This window comes from Callorhinus ursinus, unplaced genomic scaffold, assembly GCF_003265705.2.
Source record: "Callorhinus ursinus isolate GAN/ISIS: 27379988/994484 unplaced genomic scaffold, GSC_fseal_2.0 scaffold1, whole genome shotgun sequence".
Lineage (NCBI taxonomy): Eukaryota > Metazoa > Chordata > Mammalia > Carnivora > Otariidae > Callorhinus > Callorhinus ursinus.
Genome location: NW_027397063.1, coordinates 132222736 through 132245947, shown reverse-complemented (window position 1 = coordinate 132245947; position 23212 = coordinate 132222736). Strand labels below are relative to the sequence as shown.

General features: G+C 37.9%; 1 protein-coding gene and 1 pseudogene across 9 annotated transcripts in view; both read left to right on the top strand.

Moving 5' to 3' along the window:
• The window catches only part of NEK10 (NIMA related kinase 10), a 248908-nt gene that overhangs the window by 85125 nt on the left and 140571 nt on the right, over nt 1–23212 (top strand). For 8 of the 9 annotated variants that reach the window (XR_012380845.1, XM_073900999.1, XM_025883157.2 and 5 more), the window contains exon 23: nt 6160–6235. Coding sequence is in view for 8 of the 9 variants with exons in the window: in XM_073900999.1 (XP_073757100.1) it covers nt 6160–6235 (76 nt within the window). In the remaining variant the exon portion in view is untranslated. Of the gene's footprint in view, nt 1–6159; nt 6236–7836; nt 7962–23212 lie in introns of those variants that run through there. The other variant, XM_073901010.1, reaches the window with a different exon arrangement.
• Nucleotides 905–1493, top strand: LOC112823548 (transcription factor BTF3 pseudogene; annotated as a pseudogene).

Genomic DNA, 23212 nt, shown 5'->3' with positions numbered 1-23212 from the left:
ATACACACAATGGAGGAATAGGAAGATTAAAGCAAGCCATCTAACTTATGGATAGTCTTTTTTTTTTTTAAAGATTTGTTTATTTATTTGAGAGAGAGAGAGTGTGAGCGGAGGAGGAGGAGTAAAGGGAGAGGCAGAGAGAAAATCTCAAGCAGACTTCCTGCTGAGCGTGGAGCCCAATGTGGGGCATGATCCCAGGACTCTGAGATCATGACCTGAGCTGAAATCAAGAGTCAGATGCTTAACCGACTGAACCACCCAGGCGCCCCTAACTTGTGAATAGTCTTAAAAACACTTTGTAAAGCTTAGCCATCTACTATTTCTCATTACTACTACTGGACTAAGAGGATAGATAGATAGATAGATAGATAGATAGATAGATAGATAGATACGCATATACATTTGACCATTGAACAACATGGTTTGAACTGCACTGGTCTGTTTATACACGGATTTTTTTCAGTAAATACAGTTCAGTGTTGTAAGTGTATTTTTTCTTCCTTATGATTTTCTTAATAACTTTTTTTGTCTACCTTTATTGTAAGAATACAGTATATAATACATATAACGTACAAAGTATGTGTTAGTTGGCTGTTTATGTTACAAGGCTTCTGGTCCACAGTTGGCTATTAATAGTTAAGTTTTGGGAGAATCAAAGTTATACATGGATTTTTGACTGTGCTGGGCATATGCACCCCTAGCCCTCACATTGTTCAAGGGTCAACTATGTATCTATATATTTATCAAAAGCTATAACTCTGTCAATATACAGTGATAACACAAAGTATGGATCTTGCATACTAGTTAGGAATGATAGACCCTAAATACATAAATGAATATTAAACAAAAATAGAACCCTAGTCCCCTCATGGTCCCATTTCTGCTCCAACAAGATCAAACTATCATGAACCAGGAAAAACTCACCACACTGCCAGCCCAAGTGCGCATTGGTAGGAAAGGAACTGCTCCCTGAAAGAAGGTGGTTCATAGAGTGGCTACAGCAGATGATAAAAAGCTTCAGTTCTCCTTAAAGAAGTTAGGGGTAAACAACAGCTCTAGTATTGAAGAAGTGAATATGCTCACAAACCAAGGAACGGAAATCCACTTTCACAACCCGAAAGTTCGGGAAGCCCTGGCGGCAAACACTTTCTCCATTACAGGCCATGCTGAGACAAAACAGCTGACAGAAATGCTACCCAGGATCTTAAACCAACTTGGTGCAGACAGTCTGACTAGTTTAAGAAGACTGGCTGAAGCTCTGCCCACACAATCTGTGGATGGAAAAGCACCACTTGTTACCAGAGAGGAGGATGAAGAAGTTCCAGATCTTGTAGAGAATTTTGATGAGGCTTCCAAGAATGAAGCAAACCAATGAATTGAGCCAACTTCTGAAGAAGATAAAACTTGAAGAAGTAACTGGGGGGTGCTATTTTATATTATGACTGCTTTTCAAGATTTTGCTCATGGATCTGATAAAATCTAAATCTCTAATATTTTTAAGGCCAAGTCCCTTGGACACTGCAGCTCTTTTCAGTGTTTGCTTAGACACAATTCATTCTTTGTCACTGATTAGGCTGAAGAAAGCTGGGAATAAAGTTTGAAACAATGTTAATAAAGTTCTTTGCCTCATATATGGCTTTATTTTTTATTTCATTGACACTGATGTGTACACAGAAAGCAAAGTTGTTTATAGAAAGCTAATCATGGCATGTAATACGTCTGGTAATCTTTGATGAAATCTGATTAAAGATTTTAAGTGATTTTAAATGGCAGTATAATGTAAAAAGATCAGATGATGAAAGATATGAATCAAATAAATGTAACAGAAAAGTATTAAAGAAAGGGACATATTTATGATAGTATGGTCAGGAAAGACCTTTCTGAAAACCCAGATAATATATGGTCTTATATACCTAGTAGGAGTTTGGCTTTTAATCTTAGTATTTATTAGAAGTCTCTCTAGAATTTTAACTTTGTGAGTGGTGGTCTCTGCTCTTGTTTTTTCCGAGATCATTTTGGCTCTGGCATGGAGAATTATGTTTTGGAGGGAGCGAGAGAAGCATGAGTCCTCTTTAGGAGGTATTGTTCGGTAGCCTACGTGAGCGCTCATGGTGTTTTGGACTAAGGTGGTAGCAGTTGTATTAATTTTTCATTACTGTGTAACAAATTGCTGTGAAATTTAGCAGCTGAAGACAACAAACATTTATTTTCTCATCATTTCTGAGGAATCCAGGAGCAGCTTAGCTGGGTGGTTCTGGCTCAGGGTGTCTTATGAGATTTCAGTGAAGCTGTCAGCCTGGGCTGCATCTGAAGCCTTGACTCAGGGTAGTGGGTGGACATTCATATGGCTGGCAGGTAGGCTCTGGAGTTTGGCTGGAGCGGGGTCTCTCATCCTCCAGGCTGCTCTTCTCTATCTGGCCTTTTCAGCAGAATAGCCTGGACTATTTTACATGGCTTAGGCAAGTATTTCTTAGCTACAACATCAAAACCACAATATATAAAAGAAAAATTAATCGAATTTCTTCAAAGCTTAAAACTTTTGTTCTATGGAAGACATTAAGAGAATGAAAAGACAAGTTTCAGACTAGGAGAAATTATTTGCAAATTGTATACCTGATGAAGAATTTGTATTCAAAACTCAATCATAAGGAAACAAACAACTCAATCGAATAATGGGCCAAATTTTGAACAGGTACGTCACTAAAGAAGATACACAGATGGCAAATAAGTACATGAGAAATGGTCAACACTATTAGTCATTAGGGAAGTGCAAACTAGAGCTATACTGAGCTATCACTACATACTTACTAGAGTGGCTAATTAAAAAAAACAAAAACAAAAACCTGACAACAGGGGACCTGGCTGGCTCAGTTGGTAGACCACGTGACTCTCGATCTCATGGTCATGAGTTCAAGCCCTACCTTGAGCCTAGAGCTTACTAGAGGAAAAAAAAATCCTAAATAAATAAATAAATAAATAAATAAATAAATCTGACAACACCAAATGCTGGTGAGGATTTAGAAGCAACTAGAACTCATACATTTCTGGTGAGAAAGCACTAGAAAATATTTTGGTTTGACAGTTTTTAAAAAACTTAAGCATACACTTACTGTATTATCCAGTAATCTCACTCCAATGAATCCCTTAAAAAAGAAATTAAAAATTATGTTTACAGAGATTTGTATGCAAGTATCGTACTTACTTGGACCTCTATACAATCTTGAATAAGAATGGTGAGAGTGGATATTCTTTCCTTGTTTTTTTTTTTCTTTTCTTTTTGTATCCTTGAGTTAATATTGCCTTGTAATAATTTTTAATATAGGAAATTTTGTTGTCTCTTTTCAGCAAAATCCATGGCTCCTTTTGGTCCTTTCTATTTCTATTAAGTATGTTAATTTTATACTTAATCTGTGAAATTCTACCTAAAATATTTGGAGGCATTTGATTGGAATTACATAAGTTAGTTTAGGAAGAATGACATCTATGTAATATTGAGAATTCCAATCCATGAACTTGGAGGTTCTCTCCATTAATTTTAGTCTTCTTTAATGACTCTAACAAAATTTTATAATTTTCCCTGCATAGATCTTTCATGTCTTTTGTCTGGATATTTGTTTCTCTGCCATTGTTCTAGTGTGTTCCCTTCTCCTTCTTCTTTGTCTCCATCTTCTTCCTCTTTATCTTCTTCAGAAGGAAAAAAGAAAACAGAAATATTTTTGCTTTATTTTAAAAATTCAGATATTAAGGGCACAGTAAACAATTTGCTTATGTGACAATCTCTCCAACACATATAGCAATATATTAACAAGATTGCCACATCTTTTATTTGTTTTCTTTTTTAAATAGATTTAATTGACATATACCATGTTATTACTTTCAGGTGTAAAACATAATAATTTGATATTTGTATATATTGTAAAATGATCACCACAACCAATCTAGTTGACATCCAGCCTTGTTTTTGAACTTAAAGGAGAAATATTCACATTAAGTAGAAAATTAGTTGTAGCTTTTTATAGATGCCTTTTATCAGGTTAAGGAAATGCATACCTATTTTTACTTTTCTGAAAAGAATATATGTGGAATTTTGTCAACATCTTTTCATACATATGATCAAATGATTTTCCTTCTTTAATGTGCTGATTTGACTTTGACTTTTAAATGTTGAATCATCCTTGTATTTCTGGCATAATGGCCCTTATATATTATCCTTTTTATCTATGTCTAGATTTTACTAGGTTATATTTTCTTTGTTTTGTTTTGTGTGTGTGTGTGTGTGTGTGTGTTTGTCTATTTTTATGGGCGATATTGTTCTGTATTTTCCTTTTCTTTTAATGTCTTTGCCTTTAGTCTCAGAGTAATCTTGGCTTTATAAAATGAGTTGGGAAATATTCTCTTCTATTTTTTGGTAGAGTTTGTGCAAATTGATATTTATTCCTTAAATGTTTGGTAGAATTTGTTATTCAAATGATCTGGGCCTGATTTTTCTTTGTTGGTAGTGGTGTTTTGATAAGGATTTGGGGCTTTAGAATTAAGTAACCCCCGACTCACCTCTGACTGTTGATTTCTCCTTGTGAGACGTTGGGCAAGTTACTCAATCTCTAAGTAAACTGAGCCTCAGTTTTCTCATTTATAAAATGGGTGGCTGCGAAGATTGAATAATGATATGTATCAGTTGTTCAACTTGTATTATCCTGCATTTACATATGTTAACTTATTCAGATTTTGTTATTGTACCATACTATTTAATACTATTTATGCTATTATAAGCCTTGTTTTAGAGGTAAGAAAACTACTGCAAAGGGAGGTTAAATAAGTTACCCAGAGTTACTCTGGTAGCACATGATGGAACCAGGATTTGAATTGAGGCTGGTTCCCAAGTTCTTGCTTTTAAGTGCTAAGCTGCACTAACCATAATAATACCCGTCTTCCAGGATTGCTAGCAGTATTCAATTAGGCAATTCATGTATGCAGCTCAATTTGTGTTATTTCAAAGTTGTTGTTTAGTCAATAGGTATTGTTATTAATAATGTGAATTACTACTATTAGTTTGAAGTCTAACTACTTTGGAATATTTTCAGCCTGAAAGACTATTAGTATAGATACATTATCAAATACCTTTATTAAAGTTCACTGAGGGGGGCGCCTGGGTGGCTCAGTCAGTTAAGCATCTGCCTTCTGCTCAGGTCATGATCCCAGAGTCCTGGGTTCAAGAGCCCCCTTGTCAGGCTCCCTGCTCAGTGGGGAGCCTGCATCTCCCTCTCTCTCTCTGCAGCTCCCCCTGCTTGTGCGCTTTCTCTCTCTTTTCTGTCAAATAAATAAATAAAATCTTAAAAAAAAAGACAATGCAGTGAAATATCATAAACATTTGGTGCACTGTACAAAGTGATATTGTGAACATCACATCTTCTTAGGCATCGCACCTTGATTTCTTGCCCTGGTTCAGCACTGTCCTTTTGTGTAATCCTGGTAATTAAATCTCTCCAAGTGTTGGGGGCTATGAAGAATATCTGTTTCCTTCACTTTGACCTAAGTTGTTGAGTGGTTTAAAAAAGAGAAGTATCTAAAGGTGCTTTGAAAAGTACAGCTAGTGCTCATATTAAATATAAATATTTGGTTTTCTAAGTTAAAAATCAAAATCCTTTGTTGATATACAAATATTTTGAGATGATTCTGAATATCATTATTTACTGTGACAGTACAGTTAGATGCCATTTAATATCAGATGTTCAGGTCTCCATGGTGGTTATTCAGGCTTACATTATTTTAGTTTCTTTCTTTTTTTTTTTTCTGTCCAGATGAGTTGATGCCTGGCATATGCCAAAATATCAGATTCATTTTATTTATTTGAAAATTATAAAGATAACCTAAAAAGTGGAATCACAAGTTCAATAAGTACTTTGCCCTACTTTTCAGTTGGCAAGACCTATTTTAGTTTTTTAGTGATAAATCTCATTATTTCAAAATACATAGCATAACGGCCTATTGAATATATGTGATTAATGAAGACTGTGAGTGGTATGGAAGATTGGCACATGGCACGTTTTGACAGAAGGTTAAAATAAAGCTTTCTGTTGTGAACTTTAATAGTTATTGTGAAGAATGTCAAAAGCTAAGGAACCACGATAATAATAACATTGCATTTTTTGTGAATTATAGCTGACTTCGGGCTGGCAAAGCAAAAACAAGAAAACAGCAAACTCACTTCTGTTGTTGGAACAATCCTGTATTCCTGGTAAGGACAATTATTTTATGGTTTTCAAACATCATACCTAACTGATTGGGGCTTTAGTTTCATGTCTTGGCTTGCAAAGGAAAGATGATTTTAGGAAAAAAGAGCTTATTTAATGTTTTCCTCAATTGCCCAGGTAATACACATGAACACAAGTATACATCATTATGTGTGTTTGAAATAACAACAAAAGAATTATCTTTCCTCTATGGTAACTCTGCCCCTCATGGAGACCACTTTTATTACTTATAAATTCAAATGATCCTTGGTACGTAGTAGGTGTGCAATTGTTGAAGAATCTGTAAATGAACTAGCAGACTCACTACTCACCATGACACTTGGAATGTTTTATTGTACCTATTCAAAAAATGACTGTTTTTCTCTGTCTGCCTATAAACATTCAAGGGCAGGAGAATGGTTTTTTGTGTACTAATATGTATCCTGACACCTGGCAGGTAATAGTTGCTGAATACATTTTACTGAGTGAATGGATAAATGATGACATATATACTTAGACATATGTTTATAAAGTTGGTGCTTCTTGGGTAAATGGGTTTTTATATTTTAATGAATTGAAACATTTGTAACTTATTTAACATGCTTTGAGGGTTCCTTTACAATCCATTAATTATTAGGCAGTGAGAATCTTCTTTTGCTGATCACATATCACTTGTTTGAATTTTTTCAAATTAGCAAGCAGATAGAGTTGTCAGTAGACATAACAGATTCAGGGAAATATTCTCAAATCTCATTCAGCAGGTCAAGCCATCTAGACACTTCCATCTTCTTTTTTAATCTACTCTGTTGTTGTGCAATTGATTCCTGAGGATAGGATTCAGAATAAATCTTCTCAAGGGAGGGTGGAAATTCTCTGTAAGTAACAGTCTCATTTTAAAAATTCCTTTCCTACAAGAATGTTCAGAATAGTGTCAGGGTTCCTACTAGGATTCTGACATTGTTGGCTAGTTATGCTCTCAAGTTTTAAGTATTCCAAATGTAAGACATTCTCTAATAAATTCAGTGACATGTCCAGTTCCTTTTGAATTTTCTGTATCCTCATTTTCTGAGTTTGTGAATTGGACAGAAATAAAGTAGATATATTTCATGGTCCCTCCCTGCTCTGAGTCTCCTACCTCCTGCCTTTTCTTGAATTGTCTTTTTAGCCATCCCCAAAGTGTTTCCCACCAAATTCTATAATCTTTGTATAATCCTAAGCTTCTCTGAGCCTATTAATGTGGATGTGGATGGCTGTCCCTGCCCTCCAGGGTTCCAAGCGTTTGATGAGTCTGATGTTCCCGCATCCTTTGCTCTTTCTTTTGCCTTTGCTTGCTCAGATATTACCTTATTTAATGGAAGAATGTTCTCTTTATTAACTCTTGTAGGAAGTGCCTCAGAGCATTCTTTATTCTACATCTCAGCTGCTAGATAAATGGTTTGTGGACACTGGACTGATTGTGCTAGAACAGAGGGTCAATAAAAGCTCCTTTTCTTCCTCTGATTTGATTCATTATGAGGCAGGTCATTGTTATCCTTCTCATGGAAAATAATCTCCAAATATGGTCCTTGGTTCTGGTTTTTATCTGTATGTCTTACTTCAATTCCAGAGTCCAAGACTGCACATTATCTTCAACTGCATTTTCAGAGCAGATTTTAGAGTTTGAAGCTCTGAGAAACATTTTAGGCATGATCTTCATGGAACGTTTATTTGGGATTTCTGGATAATAAGCAAGTATGAACTAATATGAATGGAAAACTTTGACTAATCCAGGAATGGGAATTCTTTGAGACTTTATTGCTTAGTGTAATCCCATTCACATTATGACATTAGATAATTTAAAGGAAAGCTCGGGAAGTTTCCATAGTATGGATCAAAATAAATCTGTAGGTAAACTTGGGCAAGCAGAGACAAAGTGAAGCACACCCAGTTATTGACTATACCTCTCGCATTCTTAAAAATGCTGTAATAAACTCAGAACTCTTAAATGGCTTAGAATACTTCAGTAGCTTCCAATTGCCCATTATTTAAAGACCAAGTCCTCAGTGTGGCTACAAGCCCACAACCCTGCACACTCTAGCCCCTGCCAAGTCATTGTCTTTACTTTAGACCCGACCTCACTCTATTGATTTCTAGCTGTTGCAGCTGTGTTCCCACTGACCACAGGGCCTTGGCACATGCTGCTCACTCTGCCTGGAATACTCTTTGTCCCACTGACCATCTGGGTAACTCTTTCTCATTCTCTACCTCTCCTCTGGAAGTAGTCTCCTCAGGAGAAACCCCTTAGCCAATGCATGTTTCCCCTGGTCTACATGCTCCATGCACTTTTCCTTATGGTTGAACTTTTCACTTATTTTGTGATATGTCCAGATGATTTTATTCACCACTTCCCTACCCGCCAGAGTCTGGTATGTTATAGGCTCACAAGAGGAATTTACTATATGAATGATCTAATACTTGCATGGTTATGAACAGTACCTGACACAATGGGCTATAAAGAAAATTGCTTCTTTCCACTGTAACAAAATTTTAATCTTCTATCACTCTCCCCCTGTGCTGTTCCTTCAGATCTTCAAAATGCTCCTACATGGTTACTCTTTCTCCAGCTAGCTACAGAGTTTATGTCCTTACTTCCTTCAGGTATCCGCTTTAATGTCACTTCTGGAGGGAGGTTTTCCTGATCACCTGCCCCAAATAGCAGCCTCCTTCAGACTCTGTCCTGTTCTCTTGCTTTATATTTTCATAGCACCTACCTCTGTCTGACATTATGTCATATTTTAATTGGTCTATCCTGTGTCTCTCCCACTAAAACACAAACTCCTTGACAGTAGGGCTGTTGTCGGTTTTGTTCACTGTTGTTTCCCTGGGCCCTGAAGGAACAGACTGACAGAATCCTAATAAATATTTTGAATTATTAAAGTGAAAAAACATTTTTTTAGAAAGTGAAAATGAGTCCTTCTGGTTGTTTATTGTTTGTTTGTCTGAAAATGCCGTTTTAAAAACTTTATTAACTAATTAGGAAAAATGGACAATTGTAGTTGTATATATTTAAAATATACAGTATAATGATTTGATTACATATACATGGTGGGATGATTATTAAGATCAGGATAATTAACACATCCATCCACATAGTTAACTTTTTTTTCTGTTGTGTTCTTGCAACAATGCTCAAGATCTACTCTCAGCAACTTTTCAGCAAACAATACCATATTATTAATCACAGGCACCATGCTGTACCTTAGATCCTCAGAACTCTTTCTTCTTATAACTGAAATTTTGTATCCTTTGATCTACATCTCCCAGTTTCTCCCTCCCCCCAGCCCTGGGCAACCATCACTCTACTCTCCCTTTTTATGAAATCAGCTTTGTGGTTTTCTGTTTTTTTGTTTTTGGTTTTTGTCTGTCTGGCTTATTTCACTTAGCATAATATCCCCTAGGTTCATTTATGTTGTTGCAAATAGCAGGATTTCCTTCTTTTTAATGGCTAAATAATATTCCATTATATAAATATCCCACATTCTGTATTTTAATATGATGAAAAATCCATGTGTGTTTTTATCAGGGTCTAAAGCACCAGTATATCTTTGAATTTTTCTGACTTTTGCCTTCATGAAGCTTAGAGGGGACATTTTTAGTTTGAAACAGTATGTACTTTGGTGCCAGGGTCTGCTGTATTTTTTCTATTTATTTACTTTATATTTCTATTTTTCATGGTTACCAGAAGAGTGAATAATGGGATCAGGTAGGATATTATCATTTAAAAAATAACATGTGGAATGATTAGAAGTTATTGAGACAAGTATTCTTCTATGACTGATAAATTGGTCCTGAGGGAAATTGCTAAAGAAGAATTTTAAAGAATGAGAGCATCATTGGAAAAAGGATGTGATACTGAGAGGCAGATTGGTAAGGTCATTATTAAGAGCATAGGATCTGGAATCCGACTGCCTGGGGTTAAGTCCTGGGTCTACTGTGGAGAGTTGTAAATTATTGAACTTCCCTGTGCCTCAGTTTCCTCATCTGTAATCTGAGATTATTAATAGTGCCTGCCTTCTAGGATTGTTGTCAGATTAAGTGTGGTGGTACCTGTTGAGTGCTTGGAACAATGCCTGGCTGGCATATGGTAAGTACTCATTAGATCACAGTGATTGGTATCTGCTAATGTGAGTCTAAAATTTGAAACGATAGTGCTCATTTGAATATATAAATTGCATTGTGTCTAAGAATCAGATTCATTTCTTAAGAATTACAATAGAGAAGAATTACTTATGCTGTGTTTATTTATAGTTCCTTCTCCCCTGATTGGCTGCTTTGGTTACTAGGAGGAACCAGGATTTTTCTAGCAGCTGAGGAGTGTGAAAGGGAAGGAGTATGTGTTTAGCATGCAGAGACAGGGAACCTGGAGGAACAGAACTTTCTGTAGTGGGGCCTTGAGCAGGTGGGATGTGGGGATGGTTTTACCTGTAATTGCGTTTATTCATGGCTTCTCTGTGGCCCAGCAGGATAAGATATACCTGAATAATATATAATATCACCCCTTTCCAAGGTTGTATAAATACACACACACACACACACACACACACACACACACACACCCAACACACACACACATGAAGGAGGGAGGAGGAGAGAGAGAGAGAGAGAGAGAGAGAGAGAGAGAGGACTGTTTTATTATCTGCTTAGGTGAGGTAGGAGTGAATTTTGAAGAAACTCAGGATTTACTTACACAAATTGAACTCTAAAGACATCTCAAGACTCAATAGAATAGGTCACATGGTCTCATGAATTTAAATGGAAGCTGCGAGATAGAAACTACTAGAGAGCATCTATTAATGGTGTTCCACCCCTTACTGTCTACCATTATGTTGCCAACCCCGTATTTGTGCTCATTTTTATTTTTCTAACACATGAATGGAGTTTGCTATGTGGCAGACACCGTTTTAAATGCTCTGCAAATATTAAGTCATTTGATCTTCCAGCCTCTTTTAAAATAGGTGTGACTGTCTTCAGTAATCTTTGGGGAGGTTAAATGATCCTGCGCAGCATCATAGCTAGGAAGTGGAAAAGCCTGGATTTAAATTCAGACAGCCTGATTGCAGGAGTGTGTGTTCTTAACCTCTCTGCTGTGCTGCTGCTAATGGGTCAGTCATTGGTAGACTGAACTCATGTGTCAATAATGAGAAATATTGTACTCTGGCTGATGTCTGCCTTAGGAACATTGTGATTTGTTCTCTGGAATGCATACCTTCCAGGTAGCCTACATCATATATGTATTGTTTGCCAAGTTTTACTTTGAAATGAATACTAAAAATTCCTGTTTTACATTTTTTCTAATTTTCAGTTATTTTCTCATCATTCAACACTTTTAAACAATTTTAGATAAGTTTTGAATACTGATAACAGACTTAATGTCCAGAGGCATTCTGAATTCTAACTTAAAAGTTAGTTCTTTCTAGGAAAGAAAAAAAAATTCAAGTTAAGGACATTTATAGCTTTATATAAGGCTATAGTGTCTTTGATTCTACTGACATCACAGGAAATGTATGAATGGAGAACAATACCTTATAGAATACAGTTAGGATATGGCCAGTTTTCATTTTGTATGTCCCTGGCAATGTGAAACACTTGGCCAAGCCTAGATTAGAAGTTTGAATATAGATACATAATGTGATGTACATGATGGATTTTTTAGAGTCTAATTTGTTCTGAACTCCCCAGCAGCACAAAAAAGCAAGAAAAGGAGTTCTCTGATGATTGATTTTGTCAGTGGAAGTCCTTGCTTCTTTATTGACTGGTAATTCCAAATCACATATCTTCAGTTTCTACATTTCCTTTTCCTTACCCTTTTAAAGTCTTTATTTTTACAGGTAAACATGGTAAGCAATGGATGTCTTTCTCCACATTTGCCTGAGTTATTTGTCTCGTTTGCCATTTTAAACATTTGATATTCAAGTCATTATGTTGAATATTCCACATTTCCTATTGGAAGTAGATGTGAGAGGGATTACAGGATTGTCAGATGTCTTACTTTAACATGTCTTTCGGGGCAGGGGGGGTGGTTTGACCAAAGGAAATGTCCTCCTATTCTTAAACACAAATTAACTTATTGAATAATTAAGAAATTAGATGAATTATTGGATGATGAGAAGATGTATGTTTTGATTATCTACTGTTATAGAACAAATCATCCCAAAATTTAATTACTTAACAACAGTCTGTATGGGTGTGCTCTGCAGTTCCTCTGTTGGTTCCAACAGGCTCACTTATGTGGATGCATCCGACTGAAGTATTGTCCAGAAGGTCCAAGGTAGCCTCACATATCTGACAGTGAGTGTTGATTCTTGGTGAGGAACCCCTGAATCTGTTCCAGGTAGCCTTTTGTTTATGTGACTGTGATAGAGCGGCATTCCAAGAGGATTCCCCCGGATCATCTCATGCCTATACTGCTCACCCCTGACCCATGCTGGAAATTGCAGGAACCCTCTTCATCCTGCAGTGTCCCTCTGGCTCTATCTGCAGAGAGAGCTTAACACTGTGCTCACTTTATAGGAGAAATACTTAAAGAAATGCCATTGTTTATTGAAGGGTGCATTAGGAGCTAGGAGGTATTAAATCGATAGCTAAGACACGAAGTCCAAGGTCTGGCTCAACACACCTGAGGATGGGGCATTAGTAGAATAGGTCCACAGTACTGCCATGGCATGGTCAATGCCTTTATTTCCTCCATACAATACAATACAATTTATTTCTCTGTACTTCAAGCTTTGGTACATTGCCAGAGTGTGAAAATGAAATTCTCCTTCAGTTCAATTCTTAACAGACTCAGCATATTTAGGCAGAAGCAGGAGCTGTGGTTTGGCTGGGTTGGGATTTATGTTGGAATAGTGGGAGACCTGGAATTTTCCTCTTGGCATTATAGACCCACTGGGTATCTCTCAGCATGGCAGTCACTTAATAGAGATGCTATTGTTCAGAAGATCTGCAGAATGAAACTGTTCATCACTTCACCTGTTTCTCATGTAGATACCTCAGCACTTGTCAGGAGCAGATAACTTTGTTCTTTCCCATGGGGAGAATTCAACTTAATTTGGGGAGACACACACACACACACACACACACACACACACACATATATACACACACAGGTAGAATGATCAAGGATTAGTAAGCCACACAGTGCTTATATGAGCCTCTGGCAGGTGCACAGAGGAAGTCCCTAGGAATGGTACAGAAAGCTATGGTAGAAAGGGGAGCTGCCGGTGCTGCAGAATTGAGGGACAGGCCCGGGGGTGGAGGGGGCACCATACTTTTCTGTGTAATAGTTATGCCATGGTCTATGCACTATGCAGGGTTTATACAAAGTAACTTATATTTTCCTCCCATACAGACACTATGACAGGACTTACTTGGAAGCAAGTCTGACCGACTGATCAAACGGTCAGAAGGGAAAACAAGAAAAGAGAAGAGTGATGAGGGTAAACAGAAAGGAAACTGTGGGGGAAATGAGAGGATTTAAACAGTGGGGAAATATGAAGGTCAGATTATCATATCAGAGGCAGAGAATTAAAGAAACATTTTAGTTATTTTGCAGTGCTACATTCAGCCTATCTTATTCTTATGAATATATTACCCAATGACATTACCAATCATAAATCCATTTACATCAATTTATTTCATAACTTATTTAGCTAATATTAATACTCTGTACTATTATTACATTTTAAACTTAATTTTAATTATTGATTTTTAATCTTGGCATTTCAGAATGCCCTTAACAATCCTAGGAGAGGCTATAGCACAATGCCAATAAAAGAAAACCTCTTTTGAAGTGGCAGATATTGTTTTCTCTAAAATAGTAGGCAGATAGTCACAAATCCAATATTTGAAATTCAAGCTGCCCTTTAGGGAAGAAATTTTCAAAAAAATACACATAACAACAAAACAATAAACTGTCAATCTGTGACAGTATTATGGTCTATAATAAAATGACAAAATAAAGATTTGAGAATGTGAACTGTATGTAACTTTGATACATATTGGTAACACTCAGCCATTTCAGAACCTCATTTTCACAGAAGGCGAAACTTTCAGGATTCACACATTTGGTGGGTAAATTCTGAAGATTTTATATATATTACCTAATCACATTTTAGTGTTCTAGGGTTTCAAGAGAACCTTATCTATTCCCCATAAAGCACTTGCCTCTCAGTCTACCCAGATCCCCTTACCTTATTTACTCTAAATTTATCCCCAATTTTTATAACAAAGCCTGCTTCATTCATAAGCTTTATAAACTGTGCTCCAAATCACAACAGTGAGAGTAGTAATGAGTAGTAATAAGAAAAATCTTCAGTAATAAGCGGTCATTGGGTTTACCTGCAGGGCTGTCCTCCCTTAGGAGGACACCAATATAATGTGGTGCAGACTCTAGGCTGGGTTTCCTCCTGACTCTATGCCTTCCTGTTTGAATTCGGGCAAGTAGCTTACTATTTCTGGGTCTCAGTTTCCTTATCTGAAATGGCAGAGCTGGTGGTGATACTAATAGTTCCTACTGCATAAGGTTGTTGTGAGGATTGAAAAGATGATAGATATATAGGTAGATAGAAAAATAGAGATAAGTAGATTGCACTAGGATTTCGAGTCTAGCAGGGATTCAATAAATATTAGCTGGGAGCAACAGCTTTGTTCTTTAGGAAAATATTTCTTTCCCCACTCCACTCCAGGTACTATTCCAGGTGGGTTAGTAAGTCCCATTGCATTACATATCTTGCCTCTCTGGCTTGTTTGGGCTGCCCAGACTTGGTGTTTCTCCCAAGGTAGGCCAGTGCTAGCATTCCCGCCCCATTGGGAAAATGGCAGGAGTGGGAGTGTTCTCTTCATTGAAGCTGGTCTAGTTGGAATTCTTTCCTGAGAATGTGTTTAGCTGGGACTCAATAAAAAGGTGAAGCTTGAATGTGAAAGGCCCAGGAAGGTTTGGTGACCATGTTTGTAGCCATGGTGGAGGTCCATCTGAGAAGGAGGCCAATACTTGGAGAGAAAAAGAGGGATAAGTGGAAAAGTTCTGGCAATGTCCAAACCCTAGATTCCATTTTCCTTAAGACCCAGCTGCAACTTTGCTCTTCTTATATGTACAGAAGCCTGTCAGTGAATTAATTCCTCTGGTTGCCTAACCTTGCTGTGTATCTTTCGCTTGACTCTTAGTTCAGGTTGCCCCCAGGGTACACTCTGACACAAGGGTTCATGTGCAAGTGGTTTGTTCCAGAGGGGATCCTAGGAAACAAGGGTGGGTGTGGGGGGGGAAGAGAGACAAAGAAGGGAAGACAACAGATAGTTTCTTGGGGCAATTCACCACTATGAGCAACTGGACCTCCAACCTGCTGGAGCCAGTTTAAATGTATAACTCAATGATCTCACCCAAGAGGAGAGAGTGGGGTGATTACACTCAGTCATATGCCATTGGTTAAGGTCGGTTTCTGGGGTACACAAGTTGAATGACTCTTCAGCCTTGTTGTGCTGTAGGCAAAGAAGGTCCAATGGGTTAAGAAAAATCCTCAGACAAATATGCAAATGGTTGGGACTCAGGCCAGTATGCTCTGAAGAAGTAAGGGTCAAGGGGAGTGGGGAAGTTACCTACAGCATCTGCTTTGACTTACAAGGGAAAACACTTTGACTAGTGCGTGAGAAATACACTTGCAGTGTGGCCTCAAAGTCTTTGTGCAAGCCGGGCAGAAATGTGTCTGATCCTCTTCTGTTCTTTGAGCAAATCTAAAATTTTCCCAACTCTTTCTGGACACAGTCTTCTATGTCAATAGTAGGAAGTCATTAAAGAAGTCCCTGACAACTGGTTTGAGATTTTCCTCCTAGTTAGATGGAGGTGAGAATTTTTTTTTTTTTTCCACAGTTTCACCCTGAGAGACTTTCTGCTTCCCTATAGTTCTGGACTCATTAAAGAAGATGGTAATGTGATGCAGATGATGTAGTGATCGTTTGAAAATAACTGTGAAAGTAATAACTAAAAATCAGAAGCAAATAGGAATCTTCTCTGTATGTCTACTAGCATGTATAAAGGCTGTCAAGTTCACTTGGAAGTTGCTTGACTGCTTTTTAAAAATCAGTCTTTTGTTAAGGAGCAAGACTATACATTTTTATGTGATTTTATATTTAGAGGAAGGCATTTGTATAATTATATACTAGAATTGAGAGATTGTATTATCCTTCTTTGTAAAATTACCATAATTACTTTATTTAGTTATGTACTTGAATTTTAAAAGCTGGTGATATTTGGCTTGAATACAAATAAAAAATGTGTGATGTCAACCGATATGCTAGCTATTTTTTTAAAACATCATTAGCAACAAGCAAATGGCAGTCAATGTACAATGAGAAATTTCAAGGCTGTTGGATCTGGGTGAATTTAATTTCTGTTTGTGACTCTAAGTAGGCAGTGCTTGATAATTTGATGGCTAGAGTGTAATCACTGGGTGAATGTAATCTATTTGTTTAATTGCCCAGACTCCTCACTGTATTTACAGTTAATTGGTTCTCATTATGGTCCTCCTAATAGATACCATAAAGCAGTAGGATTAGAGAAACCTGAAAAAGAACATTTAAACTGTGTTCCTTCTTGAAGCAAAGACTTAACAAGTATATATCTGGTTCATTTTTCACCGTCTTCATGACGGGTTAAGGGGGAAAAAGTCTCCAAGGGAGGTGATTTATAAATTATTTTCATTGTTTGGGGCCTTTGAAAATTTCTATAGCCAGAAAGCGAAACACCCAAAAGTGTTCTTCTGTCTAATTGGAGTCCTTTTCTTATGACTTGAAATTCTTTCTTGGACTCTAGTGACTGTGCAAAGCAGCGGATCACTACCCACCATTTAATAATTCTTCATATAGTGAAAGATTCTAAGTCTTTCCTTCTAAATTTCTTGCCTCTTTCTTCATAGTTCTAAACCTTCAATTCAGGCTTCTAGATATTCCACAAAAAGACTGACCATACTAAACCTTTTCTAATGCCTTAGGAAAGCCACAGGAACTCATCTGACGAGGAGGAATCCAAGTTCCCTTTTTTAAAGTGCAATTTTAGTGCTGCATTTTTAGCTCAAATATATGCATTTGTTCCACATAAGGGTTGATTTTACTTCGTTTCATTTACTGACTTCATTTACTGATGGAGAAAATTAAAATTGTAAATGTCCCTAAAAGATTTTCCAGTCTGCTTTCTCTTCCCTTCCTCCTTCCCCACATTTACCCTCACTATAAAATCTGGAGCTTTCCTACATTAGTTGGGTTTCAGGCAATTTGCAAAGAATTTGATTGAAAACAAATTGGTTGTGGTGCCAATGTAACCAAATAATGAAATTACTGTAAATGAATATTTCTCATCACTAATTTTTAAAATTGTAGATTGTAATTTTCAGAATGTTTTTAGATATGTAAACGTTTTAACTTATTTTTTTCTTTTTTCACCCTATGTATTTGATATTTTATTTCTAGATTATTTTCAACTATTGTGGATATTGTACAGTGAAATGGGCTGGTTAGGTTGGCTAGGTAAATAATGGTAAGTGGTATTATAGTAATGTGTTTGTTGACCTAAAAGCATATGCACGGTATATTGTTAAGTGGAAAGATAGGTTACCGATAGTATATGTATATTATGATCATAAAAACAGAAATATCTGAAAATCCTGCCAAATCTGGCATCACGAACTAAAAATGAATTAAAAATTGGCGGAGCAAGATGGCGGAGGAGTAGGAGACCTGGATTTCGTCTGGTCTCAGGAATTCAGCTGAATAGGGATCAAACCATTCTGAACACCTACGAACTCAACAGGAGATCAAAGAGAAGAATAGCAACAACTCTCTGAACAGAAAAGCGACCACTTTCTGGAAGGTAGGACGTGCGGAGAAGTGAATCTGAGGTGATATTTGGGAGGACAGATGGGGGAGGGGGCCTCCGTTGGCCGCTTCTGGCAAGTGATAGAGCAGCGGAGCACAAAATTGCTTTTAGAAGTCGGCTCCGCTGAGGGACGTCGCTCCAGTGGCTAAGCGGGGGGTGGAACCCTCATGGGACAGTGTGGTCTCAGGACCCTCGGGGTCACAGAAAGACCAGGGGTGCCTGAGTGTGGCAGAGCTCCCAGGTATCGGAGCAGGGAAGCCGGCAGCAGAGACAGAGCCGAGGCATGGGCTCTCAGCTCGGGGTTGCCATAAACTGTGATCTGCGGCCCAGTCGGGCCGCTGCTCCTCCAGCAGGGACCCAACAAGCGGCAGATCCGGGGAGACTCCCCTGCCTCCCCCAGGAGGAGCGGCGCGGGAGCGAACCGCAGGGTTCTGCTGGGTTTGGAGACTCCACACCGAGTCAGGTGCCAGAGATAGAAACACTCGGTCACAGGCCGGGTGAGCATGGAGTGTGACTGGAGACTGGGGACACTGGAGTGACTGACTGCTTTTCTCTGGGGTGCACTGAGGAGCCGGGCCCCAAGTTCTTGGCTCCTCCGGGTGGAGATTGGGAGGCCACCATTTTCACTGTCGTCCTCCAAAGCTGTATGGAAACCTTGCAGGGAACAAAAGCTCCTGAGAGGAAACCCGAGCAGATGCTTAGCCCGGACCGGCAAGGGTGGGGCACTTAGCCTCCGGTAAAGACATTTGGGAACCACGACAACAGGTCTCTCCCCCAGAAGATCAGCAAGAAGAGCCAGCCAAGACCAAGTTTACTGATCAAGGAAAACGGGAGAACTCTGAATGAACCCTTATTTTGTACATATATAAGTCCTTCTTTCTTTAAAATTTTAGGAGGCACTTTCTTCTAACAGACCAAAATACACCCAAAATCTAGTGTGTGGCACTGATCTATGCACTAGCCTGATCATATTTGATCATATTCTGTTTTTTGTTTTGTTTTGTTTTGTTCTGTTTTTGTTTGTTTTTATCTTTTTCTTTTTCTTCTTCTTTTTTTTCTCTTTCTTTTTTCTTTCTTTCCCTTTCTTTTCCCCTGGTTTCAGGTCTTTTCTGATTTGTAGAGTATATTTGCTGGGGGCATTGTTAACCTGTTAGCATTTTGTTCTCTCATTCATCAATTCTCCTCTGGACAAAATGACAAGATGAAAAAATCACCTAGGCAAAAAGAACAAGAGGGAGTACCATCTGCCAGGGACCTACTCAATACAGACATTAGTACAATGTCGGACCTAGAGTTCAGAATGATGATTTTAAAGATACTAGCTGGGCTTGAAAAAAGCATGGAAGTTATTAGAGAAACCCTTCCTGGAGAAATAAAAGAAATAAAATCTAACCAAATCGAAATCAAAAAGGCTATTAATGAAGGGCAATCAAAAATAGGGGCACTAACTGCTAGGATAAATGAGGCAGAAGAGAGAATCAGCGATATAGAAGACCAAATGATGGAAAATAAAGAGGCTGAGAAAAAGAGAGATAAATAACTACTGGATCACGAGGGCAGAATTCAAGAGATAAGCGATACAATAAGATGAAACAACATTAGAATAATTGGGGTCCCAGAAGAAGAAGAAGAAAGAGAGAGAGGGGCAGAAGGTATATTGGAGCAAATTATAGCAAAGAACTTCCCTAATGTGGGGAAGGAAACAGGCATCAAATCCAGGAGGCACAGAGAACCCCTCTCAAAATCAATAAAAATAGGTCAACACCCTGACATCTTGCCCCCAGCAAATATACTCTAAACAAATCAGAAAAGACCTGAAACCAGGGGAAAAGAAAGGGAAAGAAAGAAAAGAGAAAGAGAAAAATAGTAAAACTTACGAGTCTCAGAGACAAAGAGAAAATCTTGAAAGCAGCTTGGGAGATGAGATATGTAACCTATAATGGTAGAAACATTAGATTGGCAACAGACCTATCCACAGACACCTGGCAGGCCAGAAAGGACTGGCATGATATAAACGAGAAAAATATGCAGCCAAGAATACTATATCCAGCTAGGCTGTCATTGAAAATTGAAGAAGAGATGAAAATCTTCCAGGACAAACAAAAACGAAAGGAATTTGCAAACACAAAACCAGCCCTACAAGAAATATTGAAAGGGGTCCTCTAAGCAAAGAGAGAGCCTACAAGCAGCATAGACCAGAAAGGAACACAGGCAATATACAGTAACAGTTACCTTACAGGCAATACAATGGCACTAAATTCATATCTTTCAATAGTTATCCTGAATGTAAATGGTCTAAATGCCCCAATCAAAAGACACCGGCTATCAGAATGGATTAAAAAACAAGACCTATCCATATGCTGTCTGCAAGAGACTCATTTTAGACCCAAAGACACCCCCAGATTGAAAGTGAGGGGGTGGAAAACCACTTACCATGCTAATGGACACCAAAAGAATGCTGGGGTGGCAATCCTTATATCAGACAAATTAGATTTTAAACCAAAGACTGTAATAAGAGATGAGGAAGGACACTATATCCTACTTAAAGGGTCTATCCAACAAGAAGATCTAACAATTGTAAATATCTATGTCCCTAACATGGGAGCAGCCAATTATATAAGCCAATTAATAACAAAAGCAAAGAAACACATTGACAATACAGTTATAGTGGGGGACTTTAACACCCCCCTCACTGAAATAGACAGATCATCTAAGCAAAAGATCAACAAAGAAATAAAGACTTTAAACGACACACTGGACCAAATGGACTTCACAGACATATTCAGAACATTCCATCCAAAGGCAACGGAATACACATTCTTCTCTAGTGCCCATGGAACATTCTCCAGAATAGATCACATCCTAGGTCACAAATCGGGTCTCAACTGGTACCAAAAGATTGGGAACATTCCCTGCATATTTTCAGACCACAGTGCTTTGAAACTAGAACTCAATCACAAGAGGAAAGTTGGAAAGAACTCAAATGCATGGAGGCTAAAGACCAACCTACTAAAGAATGAATGGGTCAACCAGGAAATTAAAGAAGAATTAAAAAAATTCAAGGAAATCAATGAAAATGAAAACACAACTGTTCAAAATTTTTGGGATATAGCAAAGGCAGTCCTGAGAGGAAAGTATATAGCAAAACAAGCCTTTCTCAAGAAACAAGAAAGGTCTCAAATACACAAGCTAAGCCTACACCTAAAGGAGCTGGAGAAAAAAACAGCAAATGAAGCCTAAACCCAGCAGGAGAAGAGAAATAAAGATCAGAGCAGAAATCAATGAAATAGAAACCAAAGAACAGTAGAACAGATCAACGAAACTAGGAGCTGGTTCTTTGAAAGAATTAACAAGATTGACAAACCCCTGGCCAGACTTATCAAAAAGAAAAGAGAAATGACCCAAATCCTCAAAATCATGAATGAAAGAGGAGAGATCACAACCAACACCAAAGAAATACAAACAATTATAAGAACATATTATGAGCAACTCTATGCCAGCAAATTAGATAACCTGGAAGAAATGGATGTATTCCTAGAGATATATCAACTACCAAAATTGAACCAGGAAGAAAGAGAAAACCTAAACAGACCTATAACCACTAAAGGAATTGAAGCAGTCATCAAAAATCTCCCAAGAAACAAAAGCCCATAAGCGCCAGATGGCTTCCCAGGGGAATTCTACCAAATATTCAAAGAAGAATTAATACCTATTCTCTTGAAACTGTTCCAAAAAATAGAAATGGAAGGGAAACTTCCAAACTCATTTTATGAGGCCACCATTACCTTGATCCCCAAACCAGACAAATATCCCATCAAAAAGGAGAATTATAGACCAATACCCTTGATGAACATGGATGCAAAAATTCTCACCAAAATATTAGCCAATAGGATCCAACAGTACATTAAAAGGATTATTCACCATGACCAAGTAGGATTTATCCCTGGGCTGCAAGGTTGGTTCAACATCCGCAAATCAATCAACGTGATACAATACATTAACAAAAGAAAGAACAAGAATCATATGATCCTCTCAATAGATGCAGAAAAAGCATTGACAAAGTACAGCATCCTTTTTTGATCAAAACTCTTCAGAGTATAGGGATAGAGCATACATACCTCAATATCATAAAAGCTATCTATGAAAAACCTACAGCGAATATCATTCTCAATGGGGAAAAGCTGAGAGCTTTCCCCCTGAGGTCAGGAACGCAGCAGGGATGTCCACTGTCACCACTGCTATTCAACATAGTATTAGAAGTCCTAGCCACAGCAATCAGACAACAAAAAGAAATTGAAGACATCCAAATCGGCAAAGAAGTCAAACTCACTCTTTGCAGATGATATGATACTGTATGTGGAAAACCCAAAAGACTCCACCCCAAAACTGCTAGAACTCATACAGGAATTCAGTAAAGTAGCAGGATATAAAATCAATGCACAGAAATCAGTGGCATTCCTATACACCAACAACGAGACAGAAGAGAGACAAATTAAGGAGTCAATCCCATTTACAATTGCACCCCAAACCATAAGATACCTAGGAATAAATCTATCCAAAGAAGCAAAGGATCTGTACTTAGAAAAGTATAAAATACTCATGAAAGAAATTGAGGAAGACACAAAGAAATGGAAAAACGTTCCATGCTCATGGATTGGAAGAACAAACGTTGTGAAGATGTCAATGCTACCTAGAGCAATCTACACATTCAATGCAATCCCCATCAAAATACCATCCACTTTTTTCAAAGAAATGGAACAAATAATCCTAAAATTTTTATGGAACCAAAAGAGACCCCGAATAGCCCGAGGAATGTTGAAAAAGAAAAGCAAAGCTGGCGGCATCACAATTCCGGACTTCCAGCTCTATTACAAAGCTGTCATCATCAAGACAATATGGTACTGGCAGAGAAGCAGACACATAGATCAATGGAACAGAACAGAGAGCCCAGAAATGGACCCTCAACTCAATGGTCCACTCATCTTTGACAAAGCAGGAAAGAATATCCAATGGCAAAAAGACAGTCTCTTCAACAAATGGTGTTGGGAAAATTGGACAGCCACATGCAGAAGAATGAAAC